The following is a 24370-nucleotide window of genomic DNA, read 5'->3' as shown; positions in this document are numbered from 1 at the left end:
GCCATAGTTTGCATTCTGTATAGAACCCCAGAAGAGAAAGAGGCCTACCACCGAGTTCACAAGAGGAAGTCAGAGTGTGTGCCCAAAAGAGACAAAGGAGGGCGAACAAGAACACAGAGAAAGCAGCCCAAATAAATGTCAGCGTCTCTCAAAGAGCAGCATGGTGGTGTGGCAGAAGCAAGTGTGGCCTGTAAGTCAGGAAAGCTAGTTTCCAGCTGCAGCTTTGCTACTTCACAGCTTTGTGACCCTGAGCAAGTTTTTTGGTCTCCCTGATACACAGTCATCTCCTCATTTGTAAAATGAAGGGTCGCAGGTGAGACTGTCCCTCTGGAGCCTTCTGTGGGCCTGTGCTGTCAATGGAGTGCTCAGAGCTACATACAGTTAATCAAAGAAGATTGACAGAGGAAATGGGCCAAGCCAGAGTCGTTCTGATTTCTTAAACACTGATACTGGAGAAACGCTATGAACTCTTGGGCCAAGCGTTTTCAGGTACTTGGATCTTCTCTGTCACAAAAAAAATGCTGGCAAGTACCCCAGAGCCATCAAGCAGCACACAGGTCCCTCTGTCTCACAGGGCAAGCCCTAAAGCAAGTCACCTGTTTGCTAGCCTGTCTGAAAGTCGGTCTTTGGACCCCTGGGGTTTACTGTGACCACTTCTGTCCTTCACAGACAGCCCCTAGTTAATGAGCCCTTCTCAAAGCTCATAAAACTTTAGTTCCTCAACAGGTTATATGAATCCCCTTCTGAAGGAAGGACTCCAAAGGCCCAGCTCCTGTGTAAAAAGCAGCAATTTTCACAGACGCTGTCTATTAGCTTCTTGCCTTGTTCCGGTTGCCTTGAGTCACTTCCTATGGTGAAACTCAGACAGCTTTAAGGAAGTCATTTTCTTAGTTTGCTAGCATGACGATGCGATTCTTTGCTCCCTTTCTAGAAATAGCAGTTTGGGTTGTAGAGAAGGACCTTATAGCTGCTTTGCTGCCTCGGCACCACCTGCTCTCAGCAGGGATGCCCAGACTCATAACTCTCGCTTTCCCGGCTCCTGTCCTAACATCTCTTTCTGACTTTCTAGTTTCAGTGCTGTGGAAAAGAAAGCCCTGAACAGGTCCAACCCACGTGCCCAAAGGAACTTCTAGGCCACAAGGTGAGCTTCTACCGGGGACCCCCACCTGCCCTGTAGTGTGAAATGGTTTTTGCCCTCAGGGTGGGGGCAAGGAGGCTCAGGTTCTACCTTCCAGGGACCCTAGGAGACCCTCTCCCGGTGGACTCTGGGCCTCACCTTTTCCCCGTGCAAAATAAGCAAACCAGTGCTGAGTTGTGGCCTCCTAGTACCCTGGAGAATGATGGTATATATTTGCCAGTTATTTTTTTTAATATCTATTTTTTAGTTATAGGTAGATGCAATATCTTTATTTTATTTTTATGTAGTGCTGAGGATCGAACCCAGTGCCTCACGCATGCTAGGCGAGCGCTCTACCTCTGAGCCACCACCCCAGCCCCTCACTTGCCAGTTATAAGCCCCTCATGCTTATGGTATTAATTATGCTCACCAGGTCCAGAGGTGAGTGCCCCCAAAATGTTGCCCTACATTTCTCCAGTAGAGTCACAGTGCTGATAAATGCCTCATCTGTAAATTGCTGTGTCAAGCATGTTGCCACTCTAAGATGAAAAGGACATGGTCCCTGTCCTCAGCGGCCTTGCCAACTAGTCTAGGGCTCTGATATGCAAGGGTCTACACAGGCTGCCATGAAACACAACAGAAGTAGGGAAGCTCCGTCTAGAAGGGGATCCTGGAATTCAATTTTGACAAAGGAAGGTCATTCCCGGCCCAGCAAGCCACAAGAAAGGAGGCACGCTGGTGTGAAGCTCCAGAACTGCAGAAGGACAGGGACCCTGAGGGAATGGCAATAGTCACATTGGGAGAGGCAGAAAAAGGCAAGATGTTGCCCCTGGAGGTTTGAAAAATCCATCGCTTTTAGCAGAGAAGGAAACATAAGTCGTTTTGCATTGTAGAAAGAGTACTCAGGCTGCCCTACATGAAGAGTAGAATGGAAGGTTGGAGACAATAGGGGGAGACCAGTTAGGTGACCACCTGTGGTCATTCTTTCTTACAAGGAAAGGAGCCAGAGCAAGTCACAAACAGTAGTGAAGGAGAGGGGGCGAGATATTCCAGAAATGTTCGGGAGGTAGAATCAACAAGACTGGGTGACTTACTCGGTATATAAGTTATGAGTGGAAAGAAGGAGGCTAAGATTTTCATAATTCTGCTTGGGAGACTGTATGGACAGGGGCTCTCCTCACTGATAGAGGTGAAGGGAGCAGATCCTGGAGGCAAAGGATAACTTCAGTTTTGATCAAGTTTGTCGCAGGTACCTGTGGGACTTCTAGGTAGCCTGAGAGGATGACTTAGGTGTAGGAATCTCAGCATGTTGGCAGTAGCTGAAGCCCTCGGGTGAATCAGAACACCCAGAGAGAAGGAAAGAGTGAGGAGACTGTTGTTTACAGGGTAAGATGAGGACGAGAAACCAGAATAAGAGGCTGTGAAGGAAAAGTCCGAGAGAGTCCATACTACAGTATTTGTTGCTTAGAGGATCATTAGTGATCTTTGCCACATAGTCTCATTGAAGTAATTGGGGAAAGCGTAGGTACAACATGTGAAAGAAAAAAGGAAATATGAGACTATAGACACGGTAATATTGATGCTTTTAGGCATTTAGCTGTGAAGGGACGATGAGCTGTAAGTTCCGGCTGTGTCATTAATCACCCTTGAACATTTATTGGGTCCTTCTGAGTTGAATGAAATGAACAAGGCACAGCTCCACCCATGAAGTACTGACATCCAGCTGGGGATACCCACGGTGGAGCCATTAGCACCCCACAGGCTGAGTCAAGGCTACGTGAAAGGGAGCACAGCAGACTCATCTGGGCCCTTGGAAGGTTCCCTGATGTGATTATCAGGATGCATTTTGAAGGTTAAGTATGAGTTCAATAAGCAAATGAAAGTGAGAGGGATATTCCAGGCAAGCGGGATAGGGCACAGGCATGGGGGCAGAGGAAGGTGGTTACATTCAGGAAAGCGCAGCATCGAGGAGCCTAAAATCTCAGTGTGTATGTGGGAGATGAGTTCTTCAAAGAGGATGGACCCATTCTTGAAGGCCCTCGGATACTCTCGTGAAGCCAGAAGTCTATCCTTCATACTGCTGGCTTAGGGAACCACAAAAGGTAGAGTCTGGGATAGGATGTGTGTGTGTGTGTGTGTGTGTGTGTGTGTGTGTGTTTTATTTCTTACATGCATGACAATAGTGGAGTGCATTACATTCATAATTATACGTTCACAGCACAATTTTTTGTAACTCTGTATATAAAATATGTTCATGCCAAATTATGCCATTATACATGAGCACTCATTTTTTGCATACAATTCTTAATACACCTTTATACTACAATATCATATCTCTTTTTGTATATAAGGTATGTTGACACCAAATTCACATCTTCATACATGTATGTTGTGTAATGATGACCGTCTCCTTCCACCATCCTAGTTATTCCCCTTCTAGGATGTGTGTTTTATTGAGTTTGCTCTAGTAGCAGTATGGAGGATTCGTGGAAAATAAATAGCCAGACATGAGAACAAGAAGACTTTTCTTGTTCTCAGGCATGAAATATTAACTGAGACAACTGGACTGAGCAATAGGAAGGGCAAGAAGAAGGGAAAGTCCTCAGGACTGATGACCAGTCAGCCATCAGAGGAGGGGGGACTGTCTTCTGGGTTTCTGGCTCCTCCACCTGTATAGATATGGTATCATTTATTGAGTTGAGGAATAGAGGAGAAGGAGCCAGTTATGGAGGAAAGAAAACGAGTCCAGTGTTTAGCACGATGATTTCTTAAGGAGTCATAGGAACTAATGTGGAAATATCCAATGGGCAGTTGGAAAATCTGGTTTGTGACTTTGGTGAGAAGTTGGAGTATCAGTGACTTATGGAATCTTAGAATTATAGATATGGATTAGACCCATGAGATCTGGAAGAAAAGAACAGCAAGGGAACCCTGCAGAATAGCAGCAGTTAAGCCTAGCCATGGGCATCTCTGTCATTTATCATCTTCCTACATGGAAAGTGTGATTGAGAGTTTTTATATGTGTCTGTAAATTTTTAAAGTAAATTCTACATATTTCCTTATTAAGACATATACACATGTTTTTAAAAAGAGAGAGAGAGAGAGAGAGAATATATGTAGCAGAGGCACATACTATATTCTTGGAATAAATATACAAAGCCTAAATAAAATGTAAACTTTTTATGCAAACATAAAAAAAGACTAGCCAAATACAAGGAGTGCTCAAGTGAGGAAACTAAGAGGAGTAGCCAGGCACAAGTGAGAAGACACTATAGAAGGAGAAGGGAATGGTCGGTCACCAGGGCCAGGTGCTACGGTGGAGGTCAGTTCAGTATTATTGACTACTTACCTCCCACCAGCACTGTGGATACAAAGATGTATAAGAAAAGATCCCTATGGACAAGGAGCTTGCGGTCTGGTAGGAGAAGTAAACACAGAAATAAGTACAGTACAAAAATGTAGTTGGGCACAGAGTGGTGATGTGTTGAATTTGTGTGGTGCTATAGAAGTACAAAGGGGAGAAGTACAAAGCCAGAGGATGGGGGACCAGGTGAAGGCTGAGTAGAGGTAATGATGCCTCCCAGCTAAATGTTGGAAAGTGAGAAGTAATTAAGCAATTAAAGAGGGAGAAGGGATAGTCTGCCTACAGAGGGAACAGTCTTAGCAATGACACAAAAAAGCAGAAAATGCAGTGTTTGGGGGGAAAATAAAAGCCCAAGAAGGTCCACTAAGGCAACTGCAGAAAAACCAACAGGATTTAGCATTTAAGAAGGTAAATGGTGAGCCCAGACTGCAGGATGTGAAAAAAGAGGGCATCCTTTCCAGGAGTTTGGCTTTGGGCCAAGGATATGGAAAAGACCTCATAAAAAATAAAACCCAAATCCAAATTACCACTAAACACATAAAAGCATAGGCAATTAAAAGTAATCTTGAAAATTAATTACAAATTTAAATGAAGAAATGCCATTGGTTAACCTTTGAAATTTGGCCAAGTTATTTTTCCTGCCTTAATAATAACATACAGTTTTGGCAACAATGATATGAAATGAACATTTTTAAAAAATTGGTACAATAGTCTTAAGAGGTTAGTACATTTATGTAAGACGAGAATGTTAAGTATGTTCATGCCCCTCAATCCAGAAATTCCACTCTCAGAATTAATTCTAAGGAAAAGGAATGATAAGTGTGGATAGAAATTTTTGTACAGCGGTATTCACTATAGTGTTGTTCATAAGAATTAAATATTGGATAGTGGCTTACTATCTGACAATAGGGGGTTGTTTAAATAAATTATTTATTTTTTTAGAGAGAGAGAATTTTTTTATTATTATTAGTTGTTCAAAACATTACATAGTTCTTGACATATCATATTTCATACATTTGATTCAAGTGGGTTATGAACTCCCATTTTTACCCCGTATACAGATTGCAGAATTACACATCCACGTTTTTACATATTGCCATACTAGTGTCTAGTATAAATAAATTATAATACCTTTGTCTGATGAAGGTTTCATCATCTTACAGCCACTAAGAATCACAGTTTTAAGAAATGTTACTTAAACAAGACATTTTTGAAATTGTAATATTCAGTTTAAAAAGCACACAATTGAATATAAGGAATGAACTACATATGTGGGCACATTTGTTTGTGTAAGAATCACCAAACAATGTTCGTTATCTTGGTGGGAGTACAGATGTTTCTTATTTTCTTTTTTTTTTTTTTTAATTTTTTATTGTTGGTTGTTCAAAACATTACATAGTTCTTGATATATCATATTTCAACTTTGATTCAAGTGGGTTATGAACTCCCATTTTTACCCCGTATACAGATTGCAGAATCACATCAGTTACACATCCATTGATTTACATATTGCCATACTAGTGTCTGTTGTGTTCTGCTGCCTTTCCTATCCTCTACTATCCCCCCTCCCCTCCCCTCCCCTCCCCTCTTCTCTCTCTACCCCCTCTACTGTCATTCATTTCTCCCCCTTGTATTATTTTTCCCTTTCCCCTCACTTCCTCTTGTATGTACTTTTGTATAACCCTGAGGGTCTCCTTCCATTTCCATGCAATTTCCCTTCTCTCTCCCTTTCCCTCCCACCTCTCATCCCTGTTTAATGTTAATCTTCTTCTCATGCTCTTCGTCCCTACTCTGTTCTTAGTTACTCTCCTTATATCAAAGAAGACATTTGGCATTTGTTTTTTAGGGATTGGCTAGCTTCACTTAGCATAATCTGCTCTAATGCCATCCATTTCCCTGCAAATTCTATGATTTTGTCATTTTTTAATGCAGAGTAATACTCCATTGTGTATAAATGCCACATTTTTTTTATCCATTCGTCTATTGAAGGGCATCTAGGTTGGTTCCACAGTCTTGCTATTGTGAATTGTGCTGCTATGAACATCGATGTAGCAGTGTCCCTGTAGCATGCTCTTTTTAGGTCTTTAGGGAATAGACCGAGAAGGGGAATAGCTGGGTCAAATGGTGGCTCCATTCCCAGCTTTCCAAGAAATCTCCATACTGCTTTCCAAATTGGCTGCACCAATTTGCAGTCCCACCAGCAATGTACAAGTGTACCCTTTTCCCCACATCCTCGCCAGCACTTGTTGTTGTTTGACTTCATAATGGCTGCCAATCTTACTGGAGTGAGATGGTATCTTAGGGTGGTTTTGATTTGCATTTCTCTGACTGCTAGAGATGGTGAGCATTTTTTCATGTACTTGTTGATTGATTGTATGTCCTCCTCTGAGAAGTGTCTGTTCAGGTCCTTGGCCCATTTGTTGATTGGGTTGTTTGTTCTCTTATTGTCTAATTTTTTGAGTTCTTTGTATACTCTGGATATTAGGGCTCTATCTGAAGTGTGAGGAGTAAAGATTTGTTCCCAGGGTGTAGGCTCCCTATTTACCTCTCTTATTGTTTCTTTTGCTGAGAAAAAACTTTTTAGTTTGAGTAAGTCCCATTTGTTGATTCTAGTTATTAACTTTTGTGCTATGGGTGTCCTATTGAGGAATTTGGAGCCCGACCCCACAGTATGTAGATCGTAGCCAACTTTTTCTTCTATCAGACGGCGTGTCTCTGATTTGATATCAAGCTCCTTGATCCATTTTGAATTAACTTTTGTGCATGGCGAGAGAAAGGGATTCAGTTTCATTTTGTTGCATATGGATTTCCAGTTTTCCCAGCACCATTTGTTGAAGATGCTATCCTTCCTCCATTGCATGCTTTTAGCCCCTTTATCAAATATAAGATAGTTGTAGTTTTGTGGATTGGTTTCTGTGTCCTCTATTCTGTACCATTGGTCCACCCGCCTGTTTTGGTACCAGTACCATGCTGTTTTTGTTACTATTGCTCTGTAGTATAGTTTGAAGTCTGGTATCGCTATACCGCCTGATTCACACTTCCTGCTTAGCATTGTTTTTGCTATTCTGGGTCTTTTATTTTTCCATATGAATTTCATGATTGCTTTCTCTATTTCTACAAGAAATGCCGTTGGGATTTTGATTGGCATTGCATTAAACCTATAGAGAACTTTTGGTAATATCGCCATTTTGATGATGTTAGTTCTGCCTATCCATGAACAGGGTATATTTTTCCATCTTCTAAGATCTTCTTCTATTTCTCTCTTTAGGGTTCTGTAGTTTTCATTGTATAAGTCTTTCACCTCTTTTGTTAGGTTGATTCCCAAGTATTTTATTTTTTTTGAAGATATTGTGAATGGAGTGGTTGTCCTCATTTCCATTTCAGAGGATTTGTCGCTGATATACAGGAATGCCTTTGATTTATGCGTGTTGATTTTATATCCTGCCACTTTGCTGAATTCATTTATTAGCTCTAATAGTTTCTTTGTAGAGCCTTTTGGGTCTGCTAGGTATAGAATCATATCATCTGCAAATAGTGATAATTTAAGTTCTTCTTTTCCTATTTTGATGCCTTTAATTTCTTTCGTCTGTCTAATTGCTCTGGCCAGTGTTTCGAGAACTATGTTGAACAGAAGTGGAGAGAGAGGGCATCCCTGTCTTGTTCCAGATTTTAGAGGGAATGCCTTCAGTTTTTCTCCATTCAGAATGATGCTAGCCTGAGGCTTAGCATAGATTGCTTTTACAATATTGAGGTATGTTCCTGTTATCCCTAGTTTTTCTAGAGTTTTGAACATAAAGGGATGCTGTACTTTGTCGAATGCTTTTTCCGCATCTATCGAGATGATCATATGGTTCTTATTTTTAAGTCTATTGATGTGGTGAATAACATTTATTGATTTCCGTATATTGAACCAGCCTTGCATCCCAGGGATGAATCCTACTTGATCATGGTGCACAATTTTTTTGATATGTTTTTGTATCCGATTCGCCAGAATTTTATTGAGGATTTTTGCATCTAGGTTCATTAGAGATATTGGTCTGTAGTTTTCTTTCTTTGAAGTGTCTTTGTCTGGTTTAGGTATCAGGGTGATGTTGGCCTCATAGAATGAATTTGGAAGTTCTCCCTCTTTTTCTATTTCCTGAAGTAGCTTGAAAAGTATTGGTATTAGTTCTTCTTTAAAGGTTTTGTAAAATTCTGCTGTATACCCATCCGGTCCTGGGCTTTTCTTAGTTGGTAGTCTTTTGATGGTTTCTTCTATTTCCTCAATTGATATTGGTCTGTTTAGGTTGTCTATATCCTCCTGACTCAATCTGGGCAGATCATATGACTTAAGAAATTTATCTATGCCTTCACTATCTTCTAATTTATTGGAGTATAAGGATTCAAAATAGTTTTTGATTATCTTCTGTATTTCTGAAGTGTCTGTTGTGATATTGCCTTTTTCATCCCGTATGCTAGTAATTTGAGTTCTCTCTCTTCTTCTCTTCGCTAGCATGGCTAAGGGTCTGTCGATTTTGTTTATTTTTTCAAAGAACCAACTTTTAGTTTTGTCAATTTTTTCAATTGTTTCTTTTGTTTCGATTTCATTAATTTCAGCTCTGATTTTAATTATTTCTTGCCTTCTACTTCTTTTGCTGTTGTTTTGCTCTTCTTTTTCTAGGATTTTGAGATGAAGTATGAGATCATTTATTTGTTGGTTTTTTCTTTTTTTAAGGAATGAACTCCAAGCAATGAATTTTCCTCTTAGAACTGCTTTCAATGTGTCCCATAGATTCCGATATGTTGTGTCTGTGTTTTCATTTATCTCTAAGAATTTTTTAATTTCCTCCTTGATGTCTTCTATAACCCATTGATCATTCAGTAACCTATTGTTCATTCTCCAAGTGATGTATGCTTTTTCCTTCCTTCTTTTATCGTTGATTTTCAGTTTCATTCCATTATGATCAGATAAGATGCATGGTATTATCTCTACTCCTTTATATTGTCTAAGAGTTGCCCTGTGACATAATATATGATCTATTTTTGAGAAGGATCCATGTGCTGCTGAGAAAAAAGTGTAACTGCTTGATGTTGGGTGGTATACTCTATATATGTCAATTAGGTCTAGGTTATTAATAGTGTTATTGAGTTCTATAGTTTCCTTATTCAACTTTTGTTTGGAAGATCTGTCCAGTGGCGAGAGAGGTGTGTTGAAGTCTCCCATGATTATGGTATGGTGGTCTATTAGACTCTTGAACTTGAGAAGAGTTTGTTTGACGAACATAGCTGCACCATTGTTTGGGGCATAAATATTTATGATTGTTATGTCTTGTTGGTGTATGGTTCCCTTAAGCAGTATGTAGTGTCCCTCTTTATCCCTTTTGATTAACTTTGGCTTGAAATCTATTTTATTTGATATGAGTATGGACACTCCTGCTTGTTTCCGAAGTCCATATGAGTGATATGATTTTTCCCAACCTTTCACCTTCAGCCTATGTATGTCTTTTCCTATCAAATGCGTCTCCTGTAGGCAGCATATTGTTGGGTCTTGTTTTGTGATCCATTCTACTAGCCTGTGTCTCTTAATTGGTGAGTTTAAGCCATTAACATTTAGGGTTATTATTGAGATATGGGTTGTTCTTCCAGCCATATTTGTTTATTTCTGTTACTAAACATGGTTTGTTTTCCTCTTTGATTATTTCCCCCCCCTTTACTGTCCTACCTCCCACTGTTGGTTTTCATTGTTATTTTCCATTTCCTCTTCCTGTAATGTTTTGCCGAGGATGTTTTGAAGAGATGGTTTTCTAGCTGCAAATTCTTTTAACTTTTGTTTATCGTGGAAGGTTTTAATTTCATCTTCCATCCTGAAGCTTAATTTCGCTGGATACACAATTCTTGGTTGGAACCCATTTTCTTTCAGTGTTTGAAATATGTTATTCCAGGATCTTCTAGCTTTCAGAGTCTGTGTTGAAAGATCAGCTGTTATCCTGATTGGCTTACCCCTAAATGTAATCTGCTTCCTTTCTCTTGTAGCTTTTAAAATTCTCTCCTTATTCTGTATGTTGGGCATCTTCATTATAATGTGTCTAGGTGTGGATCTCTTATGATTTTGCACATTCGGCGTCCTGTAGGCTTCTAGGATTTGGGATTCTGTCTCATTCTTCAAGTCTGGGAAGTTTTCTCGTATTATTTCATTGAATAGATTGCTCATTCCTTTGGTTTGGAGCTCTGTACCTTCCTGTATCCCAATGACTCTTAAGTTTGGTCTCTTAATGTTATCCCATATTTCTTGGATGTTCTGCTCATGGTTTCTTAACAGTCTTGCTGAGCTGTCTATGTTCTTTTCCAGTTGAAATACTTTGTCTTCATTGTCTGATGTTCTATCTTCTAAGTGTTCTACTCTGCTGGTAGTATTCTCCATTGAGTTTTTAAGTTGGTTTATTGCTTCCTGCATTTCTAGGATTTCTGTTTGTTTGTTTTTTATAACCTCTATCTCCCTGTATAGTTGATCCTTTGCTTCCTGGATTTGTTTGCGTAATTCATTGTCGAAGTGATCTTTCATTGTCTGATTTTGCTGTTTAATGTCTTCCTTGATACTCCAGATCATCTGAAGCATGTATATCCTGAATTCTTTATCTGACATTCCATCTGCTGCAGCTGTTACCTCTTCTAAAGTTGCGTTGACCTGCATTGCTTGTGGTCCTTTCTTTCCTTGTCTTTTCATATTGCTTGCATTTCTTTCTGCTTGGTGAAACTGTTGTGTTTTTGAAAATTTTTCCCCCTATATATTTATATTGCTCTTGTATACTTGAAAAGTCTCCCTTGCAGGGTTGGGCGGCGGTCTCCCTACCTTGCAGGCATGGGCGGTGGCTCTGCTCTGCCCCTACTCCAATTGGGGTTACGTGATTACCACACTGGTGGGCCGCTGGGCCTGATCCGGGCGCGGGCAGCAGCTATGCTCTGCCCCTCTGGCTTGATGATAAAGTGAGAGAGACTCGGGTGTTTCTGACTCACTTTCTTTACCAGGAGACCAACTGTTTCTGTCGCCGCTGGTATTGATGAAGTTCTCTCCTCCGCTGCTTTCTGATGACATTAGATCTCTGCCATGTTGGTATCCCATGCGAATGGCAGCATTTCATTCCCTTTGCCAGGTGACCAAAGCAACGGGTGAGTCCTGACCGGCACTCACAAGCCCCGTCTCAGTCCTGTTGCCACTGCCTATGAAGGCTCGGTTGGTATTTACCTCCACAGTATTCAGCAGGACCCAGACCGAGAAGCAGTTTCCGCGGGTTCTTTATCCCTGGGCCAGAGCAGTTCCGGGAGCCGGAATTCGGCCGCTCCATGCTAGGTGTATGTTCTGATAAGAGCAGGCTCCAAGAAGCAGTTTCCGCGGGTTCTTTAGCACTGAGCCTGAGTAATTTGTCTACGAGCCGCAGGCAAATGGCAGCCTGAAATTACCTGTTCTATGGCTGAATGAGCTGCGATCAGTTGAAAACAGGGATGGTGACATCAGCTCTCCAAGATGGTGGCCGCTGGCTTCCTCTGTGGTCTGACCAGTGTGGAGAACCGAATTGGACCGCTTCCTTCCCCCATCTCAAACCCAGAATTCAGCACTGAGTACGGTGATTTCACAACTGGCAGAAGCCCGCAGAGCTGTGTCTTTGCATTGCTATCTCCTTGTTTCCCAGCGCGCGCCTCAGACTCTAGCCGCGGGGCGATTTGCAGAATAAGGAGCGTGACGCTCCGTGTGGACAAATCTCTCGCGTTTGAGCCCCCGTAGCTGATCCTCGTGCGATGGAAATCCTTCCTCTAGGTTTTGGAGCACCCCAATTTTGCTGGAAATTCCTAACAAGATAGCTTTTAGCCGTTCTAACTCGTCATTCTCCCACACAGTGACGCGGTACACGGGGGTAATGCATTCCCTTCGCCGCCATCTTCCGCTCGAAATGTTATTTTCTTTTTTCTAACATGTGTTTTCCAGATTTCTTCCTTTGTGACTATTAAAGTCAATACATGTTTTGTTAGTTTGTTTTTCACAAACAAAAACTGGCTATGAAGGAAAGGAGGGACTATGGGCAATCACAGGACAGTATTATGAGTATTATTATATCTTTAGATTGTAGAACTTGAACCTGGTGTTATTTGATAAGTGGAAATGTCAATAAAGGAGAGGCCTAATGTATAGGGAAGCGGGAAGGTAACTGGCTTCATGGGCATCCTCAAGAGGAGAGAGGGAATGAGACCCAGAGCAGAGAAGAAAGAGGTTAACTTTCAACAGAGAAGCGCACTTCTTTGGCACTAAGGAGAAGAAGTCAGGGATGATACTGCTATGCCCCCTTTCTTTGCTTGCTACCTGTGACAGCCCTGGAACTGAAGGAAGGGAGCATGTTTTTAAACTTCTTTCTTTCTAACGTGAATTGACTCATTTAGCCGTGTGGCTAAGTAGATTTGAGACAACTGAATGACTACATGTTTCATAAGAATAACTCTATATTGAAAAACATATTGAATGTATTTTAACTTAAGCTGTGCATAATTTCTTTTTGTAAGTTTGGTGCTCGAATGATTTCTTCCTTAAATGAGTAGTGGAGATTTCTAGTCATCAAGAACTGCAAACTTGACGGGTGTTCAGGAAAGAATGTGGAACTCTTTGTTTCAGGTTAAATACTGAAAAATTAGAAAAAAATAGACATTTTTGTTGCAGATTTTATTTTTTCCCTTTATTTTCCTTTTCTTGTTGAGATAATACTGTGAACCTTGGCTTGATAAAGTACCATTTAATTATTAAAAAAAGAGAGAGAGAGAGAGAGAGAGAGAGCTGAGGTGAAGAAGAGAAAGACTGGAAGAAGTGCTTCAGGTTGACTCCCATTTTCTGCAGTATATAAGGAAGCCACGGTCTATAGGAGTGTTTCTGAAACTTTTTCCCGGATGTAATATAAGCAGAAGAAACCGTGTCTTAGTCTTCACTTCCACCAACCCATTTTAGGGGCTGATGCAAAGTGGTTGCTCCAGGAATGTTTGTTGACTCAATGAAGTATGAAAAGAGACGTGAGGATTTGGTGAGGGTTTTGTGTAGCTTATGTGGGTATCAGAGGAAGCCCACCAGAGATAAGAAAAGGATTTGAGTAGTCTGAGGATGCAGTTGGGTTGAGAGCATACCTCTACTTAAAAGGACTCCAAATTTTGAAACCGGGGAAACAAATAATGGTTACAGGTGATCTATTTTGTTCTCTGTCCAGTTTTTCCCATGTCCACGATGGTCCTTTGAATCCAGGCTTCACAGTCTCTTATGGGCATAATGATAAAAACCCACAGCCCACTTGGCCACCAAAAGAGAGAATGGTCCTCTAACGCCCCAGACCTGGCCCGCATAGACAGTTTTTGTTTAAGTTGAACCTATACAGACTTTTTAGTTTCTTAATAGGTAATGCCTACCTTGCATAGTTAATTGGATAGAGTATGTAGAAAATCTTTTAAACTGTAAGTGACAGTATAAAAATAAAGGGTTCTTATTTTAGGGATATTTATTTTTCTTCACTGAAAGTAAGAAGAGGCCTCAAATTTTCATATACCTCAGGTCTCAGAGAAACAACTTCCTCCAGCCAGATTTTAGGGCTCTGAGCAGCTACTGGCCTAAATAGGGAAACCAAAAGAAGAGAATTGTATTTTTCCCAAAATTGCATTTTTGTTTAAAGGTTACCAGGATGATGTTACCTGAGAGGAATGGTTTAAATATGGGCAGAAGCTGACATAGATTAGCTCTCACAGAAGAATGATCTGTAGAGAAGGAAAGGATTGGATGAGGGGGATGATTCACATACAAGCAGTTTTCATTCCTTCTTCTTCTTCTTCTTCTTCTTTTCAAAACAGAATTGCATTGATGAAATTGAGACCATAATCAGTGTTAAGCTCCAGCTCATTGGAATTGTCGGTATTGGAATTGCAGGTCTCACGGTGAGAAAGTTCCAGAACTTACCTTTTTTGCCCTCTAAGGAGCCTCAAACTTTTGCATATGATCTTTCTTGAAGTGTGAGATGGCAGTATCTTTTTTTATTTTGAGGCATCACATCATTTTATTCATTAAATAACCACATCATCATAACCATAACTATAATAATTAATAATTGCTTAATATAATCCAATCCATACACAGTGTTCAAATTCCTAATTGTCCCAAAAAAATGTATTTAGGTATAACATTTATGTCAGGATCTCAAAAAGTCTCACTTTTTGTGATGTTAATTTTTTATTTTGAAATAACTCCAAACTTACAGAACAGTTGCAAGAAAAGCACACACACAAACACACAAACAAAAAAACCCTCCTATTAGTCATCTATAAATCCCCACTCAAGTTTGTTAACTGTTCTCATATCTTTTAATAGCAAAAGGATTCTTACAATGTTGTTTTCAATCCTTTCGAGAACCTTGACTGCATTTCATCCTTTATTTACTTTTATGACTTGAACATTTTTTAAAATTATAGGCTAGGTATTTTGTAGCATATTCCTCAATTTGAGTTTGTCTGCTGTTTCCATATGCTAAGTATGAAGTTATGAATTTGGGGTAGATATGTGACAGAAATGACTCTGCTTTTCTCACTGTACCTCTCAGGTGCCACAAGATGTCATTTTGCCCCATAGTTAGGAATGTTAAGTGTCTTCTCATCAACAAAGTAGTATCTTCCAAGATCTGCCCATTTTAAGTTGTTCTTTCTTCCTTCATAGATAATGTTTTATGGAAAAATGCTTTGAGACCATGTAAATATCCCGTTCCACACCCACTTTGATGCAGTAATTTTAGCACCCATTATGTTTCTTAGATAGCAGTATTTTAAAAGAGAATTCTCATAAAGGACAAAGACATTTATTCATGGTACATTTTCTAAGAACAAAGTTAATTAAATACATCAATAATTAGTCCTCTAAGATATGATATAAATTTCAACATTGACCTAATTGTGACCTTGAGCTTATCAGCACAATAACATCTATTTTAAGGCCACCAATATTAAGTTAGGTAAGTGATTTTCAATTCAAAATAGCATAATATCACCCTGATCTCTCTTAACTATGATTTGAAGCAGCAGCACAGCACAGTGACTAATAGGACAAGCTCTGGAATCACATGATTTGGATTCAACTCCTCACTCCACTATTTACAAGCCCTGGAATTGTATCTTAATTTCTCTATGCCTCAGTTTCCTCTTTTGTAAAATGGGCTTTTTGGTGGTATTGAGGATTGAACCCAGGGCCTCATACATGGGAGGCAAGTGCTTAGTACAGTGTATCACTAAATTGCCCAGGATGAGCTTGAACTTGTGATCCTCCTGCCTTAGCCTCCTAAGTAGCTATGATTACAGGTGTATACCATCACCCCCAGCTAAAAATTGGGATTTTAATATACCAAATTATAAGATTGTTGTGAAGATTAAATGGGATATTACATATAAACTATTATTACAAATTAATTCATATAAAGCCTGTGGCACATATGGCACTCAATAAATGCCAGCCCTTCTGAGTGTTCCCAAATCTAGAAACTAGGCGAAGGATCAGCATATGAGAGAGTGTGAGGCATAATGTTTCCAGGTGGCTTGGGACTCCTGAAGTACAAAAGAAGAGTATAACAGAGGAGCTGATAGCCATGGACAGGTATGTAGGAATGACCAGAGATGACACTGGAGGGGTATGAGGTGCACATGACTGAGGTATTTTTAATGTGCCCTTCTGAGAAATTTGGCTTCATTTCTAAGGAGAGGGGAGTCTTTGAGGTTTAGAAAGATGTGATGCAGCCATCAGGGAAAGATTGGAGTAATGCGAGATTGGAGTCCAGGAGGCCAGTGAGGAGGTGATTTCCATTGTCCAGAGATTAGATGATGATAACTAATGCCAAGCCAGTATATACTCTCCAGACATCTATAAAGATTGGCTCTCAGCCCTCACTAAAGTGTGAAAACAGTGAGGAAATCCATGAACTGGTAGTTCTCAGGGGACACACAAGCACTTTTCCCCTTTTCTGAATTTAGTGCACAGAGAGGCAGGACAGTGGTTGAAAACACTATGCTGAGAACCCCTAAACTCAGCAACATCTGTCAGACCCTCCCCATCTGATCCAGGGCTAGCTTGGTTGCAATTTCTGCAGCTCCTCAAAGACAATCTTGAGGCAGGTGGGTTGAAAACATTCTATAATGGAGGTATAAATAGAGTCTCCAAACTATTCTACAATCTCAACAAATAAACAGCCAAAAGAAGTCACCCATGACTCTTGACAGCAGCAGGCTGAGACTGAAGAAGTTTCTTTCTGAGGGCATCTCTTCAGAGTACTACCAACCTTATGACCACGGTGTGTTAGCTAATTTTTCCATTACGGTGACAGAATACCTCAGATAAACCACTTAAAAAGAGGAAAGTTTACAGCTTCAGAGTTTTAGTCCATGGTCATTTGGCCCCAGAGCTCTTTGGGCCCGTGCAGAGAATCATGGTGGGGAACATAAGGTGGAACAAGGCTGCTTACTTCATGGCATCTGGGAAGCAAAAGAGAGAAAGGAGGGACTGGGATCCTAATATCCTTCCTTATGTTAGGCTCTATCTTGTAAAGATTCTACCACTTCCTAATAGCTGGGGACCAGCCTTCAATACAATTATCCTTTGGGGGATATTTAATTATTTTGTTGTTTGTTCTAATAAGGTGAGAGTCGCCCAGTGTAATCAGTTAACCAAATGTCCATTAGGTGTCTCCCTGCCACACGCTAGTAGTGAGTTCTGACAGCCAGAAGCATGAAATCCTGCTATGCCCTTACTTAAGTCTGCAGGGCTCTTCCAGAACAACTGGTTATTCATGCCTTGTTGTGTTTAGCATTTACAGATCTTAGTCTGACTTATGATGGAATGAATTAATGAGAGTTATGGTGCCCATTTTTAAAAACTAAAACTTGACAGTCATTTACGAAAGGACATCCACAGACAGAGTTCCACAGGCTCTGCACAAACATCGAGGAAATGATTGAAGACAGGAACAATCTTCTGGAATTCTTCTGTTCAAACCATGGAAGTGGATATTGAGTTGGCCCAAGTATTTTGCTTCTCAGAGAACTATTCAAGAGGTAGAAGAAGTTAGGAATATCATAGTTCAAATACTTCCATTTGTACTTTGGTAAAAATATTGAGTTAAATAGTGAAGAATTATTTGAACATCAAAATGGGCCAGGAATGAAGACATGCCCCACACTTTGGTATGAATTTAAAGCTTTTCTAGCAATAGAAAACTATTTGGACCATAAGTATCTTTAAACAACAAGAAGTTATGAACACATTTTTCAAATGAATACATAAATGATCTAGGATTAACCCTAAAATATACAACTCCAAAACCAGTTAGTATATCAATCTTTTACAACTATTAAGACCTGTTTTATAAGCCAGAAACAGTCCTTTTCTTAAAACAGAGACTTGTTATTTGTTAACAATAATAATATAATAATGCATTTTAAGCAGCGAATAAAGAACTATTGCTCCGTAGCCATCTTCAAGGAACACATAAACATATAAACCAGTAATTATTGATTGTAATTGTTACTTATTAACTTGAGTTGGACACCTAAGCAGTTTGCTGACCTTTTAATCAAATAATACACATTTGAAAGTCACTAACAAGTGTTCCTTCTGTTTCAGATCTTTGGCATGATATTCAGTATGGTCCTTTGCTGTGCAATACGAAACTCACAAGATGTGATTTGAAGCTACTTCATCATGAAAATTGCAATCTAGAGTTTTCATACTAAATGTCACAGGAGCTGTCTCTCAGCTCATTTTTAATGTTAAGAGGACATTAGAATCTAAAATAATTTACTGTCGATTGTACATTTGCACATGTATGTACGTCTGGCTCATTACTGGTTTGCCCCTTGAGTGAATGGTATGTTGACTGGGAACATAGTCACATGTGAGCCGTGTGTTTCTGGTATATACATTATAGAAATCTGTTGGCTGGGAGTTCCTGATTCTTGTTCTGTAAGAGGAATAACCTATTTAACTACCAGAAAAAGATCAAATAGCTTTGAGAAACTTTTAAAACCTGGATGTTCAGAAAATGTGATAATGGTTCAGTTTCTCAGACATCAGCCAGGAAAATTAGATGCATACAGAGAATTTGGGGATTTCTACTTAATGGAAGCAATAAGCTACAGAATTGAGAGATCATGGTGCAGTGTTGAAATTGACTCTGTCTGATTATAGGGTTTCCTAGGATTTTTTAATATATATTCTCTCCCCCAAAATACAGTAAACCACAGTTTTAAAACTAACACATCTGTAAAACTAAATATAGCATGGAAAATCTAATTTGAATAAGTCATGCTTTCCTAGTATTAAAAAAAAAAAAAAAGCAAAAACAAAACCTCCCTCTGGAAAGAGTAGTCACACAGACAATCATGTGCCCTATAAAAGTATTTATAGAACTGAAAAAAAACTTTTAAGGCAATATTTTTGTTCTTATACAAATACATGTAAGTATTGCTTTATCCCTTTCTTTTTCTGACTCTGCTCTGAACTACTGCAACCCTCATATCCTCAAAAGGGCTTTTATCTTGAACTCTTCTATGTTTCTCCAAACATGAGAATAGAACAACTAAAGCAAGAAGTCTGGCAGTTGCAAATTGTAGGAAAGAAATTTTTTATTGTACCTTTGAAATACCTCATAACTTGAGTTTACATATTTTCCTAATTTTTTGTACTTTTCTTATTTATTCACCTAGAGAGAATTCTTCATATATTAATAACTACGGTTTTGACCACTTAAATAAAAAAAAATTCCTGCACAATTAGATATTATTTTATGAGCATCAGTGGCCAAATAAAAACATCTCTGAGTTGTATACCCAAAATAAAGAGAAGTTCAGGAAACAAAAATACTTATATACAAACATACGCAATACAAATATATTCCTTTCTATGCAAGTCCTCTATGAAAATAAAATCTTCAGGTTTGTTATTTTTTTGGTCTTAATTCTTGATTTTAAGTAAGGAAATCCACATTTAGGACCTAAATTGGCCTATTTGTCAGTAATTTTTAGCAATTTGTTACATTTAGTAAATCATGGATTTTTTTTAATTGCATTTCAAAAAGTCACACAAAAGTGAAAATATGGGGGACTTTGGAAATTCCCAGTGAGCTTCTTATAAATGTGAGAACACAAAACTTTGGCTGTGCACTAAGAGGAAGTGCCAGGTTCCCAAGAACCTTAACAAACATTTTGCTGAAAAGATATAACTGCTCAAAGTAGTGGTTATGAAGCACCACACTTCTTTCAGCCATACTTGCTATTGCTACTAACTTTGGAGGACAACTTTTCTAGGAAAAAAAAAAGTCAGATTGGAAGCAAGCTAAAAACTTAATTGTGCATGGCTACTTTGCTGTGTCTATAGCTAAAAAAAAAAGATTTAAGAAAATCACTTCATGAAATAAATATTTGCATTCTAATAGTTGAAAAACGTAACCTTTTAAGCAAAGTTTAGTAACTAGTTCATCTGTTCCCCTAAATGACAGGAGATAGGTCCAAGTGTATACTCAGGTTCCTCCAGCTCAGAATTATCTTTTATTCCACAAAAAATAAATTTCATTCCATATCTGAATTAACAATCTTAAAGAAGACTACGGTATTAAAAGTGAAAGAGTAGAAATAAATTAATTTTTTAAATGTTTAAAAAATTTTGTTAAAGTACAAGACTAGAAATCTGTTTCATATATGATTAATGTGCCCTTTTAGGGGGTTAAGCTTTCCAAAATAAGTGCCATAAGTCAAATTAGAAAATTCCACTGCTAAGTGAGGGTAGATTTTATATGTGTGTATATTCACACACATGCATACAGAGACATAGTTTCATATAGATAGAAATCCCTATATACCTTGAATCTATATCTATATCTATATCTATATCTATATATATATCTTGAAAACATTTGAGTGTATATACATCTATAATTTGAATACATGTACACATATATGTATGTGCACATATATGTATGTCTATATATCTATACATATGCACACACTTGTATACATAATATTTCAGTTATTTGTTTACCTGAACTAATTGGAGATCAGACACAAACATTTTCTTAAACCCCTGGTGCCAAGGCACTGAATTAAAACTTCTTAATGATGAAATATTTTAAGTTATTTTAAATTAAATTTTCTATGTATTGGAACTGCTTGTCTGAGTTATCTTAAAATCCTTGTCTATCTTTTGACACATCTTCACACAACTTATTTAAATGTTTGTTACTATCAATAACCAAACAATATGGTATATGAAACAACTGGTCATCTTCCTATAATGTTATTAAGAGCTGAATATTTTCAAAAGCAACACCCTAAAGACTTTCATTGCATATAGTTGTATTTCAACTACTATTTTTTAATCCAAGTTGAACTTCTCTTCTCCAGAATAGCTTCTTTGTTATCTGTGGCTTAATCGGTAAGATTGTACAATGACCCAGGGTACAGTGTGGTCCTTCATGCAGTCAATGACAATGTTGCTCTCCTTTTTCTGTGAGCAATGCCTAAAAGGAGTGGCTGGGTGAGAATGAGGCTGGTGGGAAGATGGGTGAAGAGGGAAGCAACTTTTCTAAAGTTTATGAAAGATTAAAAAGAAGAGCCACTCTTCTGTCACACGCAAAAGGTGGCTTCCATTGTTCTGGGAGCAGCCTTTAGGGCTTCAATAGGTGCACATTATATCCTTCTTGGTTCCTGGACTCCTTGCCATCCTCTTTGACCACCAGCTTCTCAATCTCAGAAACCTAGTTTTCCCCAAACCTGTGGGAGAACACTCAAGGGCCCTTGAAGTTAGCTGTATTTTAGTTTGGGATCATCAAAATCAAATTTGTGTTAATATGTATTTTAAGAGAGACAAAAGTTTTTTACTTTCTTTCAACATGATTCTTCATTTTTTTTCTTTAAATATATAGGTACATAGTATCTGTAGCTATAAGTATCCCTTTAAAGGTGAAACACCTACACCAATACAGAGTGTTATTAATTTGGGGTATCCTTATTATAACAAGAAAAGCGAAATATATTCCAGAAACCATGTTCAGATGGCTATCCCTTGGAAACAGAAAAAGCATGAAGGATAGAAGTAACATGTCCTATACTTTGTCATTGATGTTGATTTCATGAAGTGTTTAGCTAATGTGCCAAAAACGCTTCCAAAACGTTCATATTTGTTTTGGGGGTTTTCCCTCTGTGTGACTTATGATGGCTTTTATTTATATTAAATAATATAAATTAGCCAGGCACAGTGGCACACACCTATAATCCCAGCAATTTGGGAGACTGTAGTAGGAGAATCCCAAGTTTGAGACCAACCTGGGCAATTTAGTGAGACCTTATCACAAAATAAAACTTAAAAGAAAAAAAACATAATAATAAAGGTTGGGATGTAGCTTGGTGGCAGTGCACCCTGTATTCAATCCCCAGTATCACAATAAATAGAAATTTAAATCAAAGTAAAACAACCAATATAAAGTGTTTAGTACACCTGGCAACTAGTGAATATTAGCTATTGCTATAATTATTATGTTAATTCTCCTGAGTTTTGTTAACTATAAATAATTTTGTAAAAATCATATAGAATTGAAGATACTTCTGTATGATTCCAGTTATCTATAGGAACATATTCATTTGTTGAATTATTGAAGAGCATTTGATATATTTCCCAAACCTATTTTAATTCAAAAACTTGATATCAATAGCCAAAGTCCCTATGCTCTTCTCTGGGCCTGCTCCACATTGTAAGATGCACCCACATTAATATTGGAATTGCTTTTGTAACTTTGTTTGGGATTACTCTTTTGTGCATTGTGGAACATTTTATAGGACTACTAATGTGGTATGATGGGCAAGGCAAGTCTGCTTGCTGTCACAAGCTTAGAGTGCAGAAAAGCTGGTGGGTATATTGAGACAAGTACTATGATAATCATTAATCCAGAGAAGACCCACTCAAAGTTGGGAAGAAGATCAGGGGAGAGACATCTCCTGAATGTTAGGGTCTCTAAACTGAATGCTAAAAATCCCTTACAAATTAGCCAAGTCAAAAGTGGTAGGGGAAGAGGAAGAAAGAAGAGGGTTTGTGGGGAAAGCGTGCTGAAGACCCTGAAATACACAGAGCATGAAAACACTGAACATGTCGACAGCTAATGTTTGTCCTGTGGTCATGGGTGAATTTTTAAACAGTGGCAGAAAACCAAACTTGAATCTTTTTTGTTGTTGTTGTTGCTTTTACTATTATACTATCATACATGCATAGAATATAATTTGCTCCATTTCAATCCCCAGTATTTCCTCTTTCCCTTCACTCCTCCCTCCCTTTTCCCTTCCTCTACTCTACTGGTCTTCCTCCTATTTATTGTTTTTCTAAATTAGTGCCTTATAGATGTACCTAAAGGTAAAGATCACTCAGCTTAAATATAAGGAGTGATTGGATGGCAAAGACCTGACTTATAAGAATTTCTAACTAATATACTAGAAACCCTCATAGGAAGTAGACTTAAGAGAAATTAGATTTGAGGAATCAGAAAGGAGAGGAACCTAGGTTTCTGACTCAGTAGCTGGAAAATAGTGCTGCACAGGAAGAAAAGTAGATTGGATCAGAGATGTAGGAGATGACTTCCTCTACCAGTAGAGTAGAGGAAGGGAAAAGGGAGGGAGGAGTGAGGAGAAAGAGGAAATACTGGGGATTGAAATGGAGCAAATTATATTCCATGCATGAATGATAGTATAATAGTAAAAGCAACAACAACAACAAAAAAAGATTCAAGTTTGGTTTTCTGCCACTGTTTAAAAATTCACCATGACCGCAGGATATCCAAAAGAAAATACACACAGCCAGTGGATACACAGCCCTGAAGTTCAGAAAATTTTGCACTAAAACTGCAGTTCAGGAATCATCCACATAAAAGTGATAGTACTGACATTTGAACAAGATGAGCCACTTCTCATGATTAAATCCCCAAAGAAAAATCAAGCTGAAAAAATTAGAATCAAATACTCTTATTAAAAGTATGCAACAATTCTTTACTCTCCACCCATTTCTTAATCTCAGGCCAGAGAGTCTCTTAGCTTCCCATGTTCCGTTAGTAGCTGCCATATAACATCTTAATGCAACTCTAACTAGTTCAGCAATAAAGTATTGGTTTAAGCATGAAGCCAACTTCAGATTATGAAATGGATGTAATTCCTTAGGACATCCAAGGACAAATTCATACAAAGCCAAGTTTCTTATATGCTCTACACTTAATAGTGTTCAAACGGTTAATAGAACACATAAGATTATTATAGCTCTAGCCCTTCTTTCATGAAGTTTAGAATTTTCACCTTATGGCATTAAGCACAATTACTAAGAAAAATACAGTCCAGACTTACATTACCACTGCTTGCTAAAAACCATAGTATAGATTTTGAGTCATTATGGAGAAAGGTAGAAAGAAAAGGCATGAAAAAATTAGAGAAGGTTGATTTCATCCTCATTAAGACGAATTATAAATGCCATGGCTATGTTATATTGTGAACAGAGATATGTGACTTCCACTGGGAAACAGAGAGATCAGGGAAGATCAAAACTAAAAGGTATCCTGTGTATTGAACCATTAGTTACTCACTATTGCCCTTACTAAAATAGTTTCAAATTGTAGAAGTCAAATTGTAGTGGACTGAGAAGAGAATGCAAAGTGAAGAAGTAGATGGTTAATATAGCAGGCTTTTTTATTTAAAAACAAAACAAAACAAAAACTTGGCATAAGAATTTAAGATGTGAGAGGACAAATAATTAGAAAATTACATAAGGCCAAGAAAAGTTTGTTTTCTTTTTCTTTTTTTCTTTCTTTCTTTTTTTTTTTTTTTTTTTTTTTTTT

General features: G+C 38.4%; 1 protein-coding gene across 2 annotated transcripts in view; it reads left to right on the top strand.

Moving 5' to 3' along the window:
* Positions 1 to 19450, top strand: part of Tspan2 (tetraspanin 2) — a 39324-nt gene extending 19874 nt beyond the window's left edge. Inside the window, exons 6-9 of one of the 2 annotated variants that reach the window (XR_007351771.1) lie at positions 24 to 190; positions 306 to 489; positions 1070 to 1141; positions 14331 to 14392. Coding sequence is in view for 1 of the 2 variants with exons in the window: in XM_015502151.2 (XP_015357637.2) it covers positions 1070 to 1141; positions 14331 to 14414; positions 18133 to 18198 (222 nt within the window). In the remaining variant the exon portion in view is untranslated. Of the gene's footprint in view, positions 1 to 23; positions 191 to 305; positions 490 to 1069; positions 1142 to 14330; positions 14415 to 18132 lie in introns of those variants that run through there. The other variant, XM_015502151.2, reaches the window with a different exon arrangement.
* The last annotated feature ends 4920 nt before the right edge of the window (positions 19451 to 24370 follow it).

The sequence above is a fragment of the Marmota marmota genome, unplaced genomic scaffold (assembly GCF_001458135.2).
Source record: "Marmota marmota marmota unplaced genomic scaffold, marMar, whole genome shotgun sequence".
NCBI classification, from domain to species: domain Eukaryota; kingdom Metazoa; phylum Chordata; class Mammalia; order Rodentia; family Sciuridae; genus Marmota; species Marmota marmota.
Note: the sequence above shows the minus strand (reverse complement) of the source record. Positions and strands in the feature narration are given on the sequence as shown.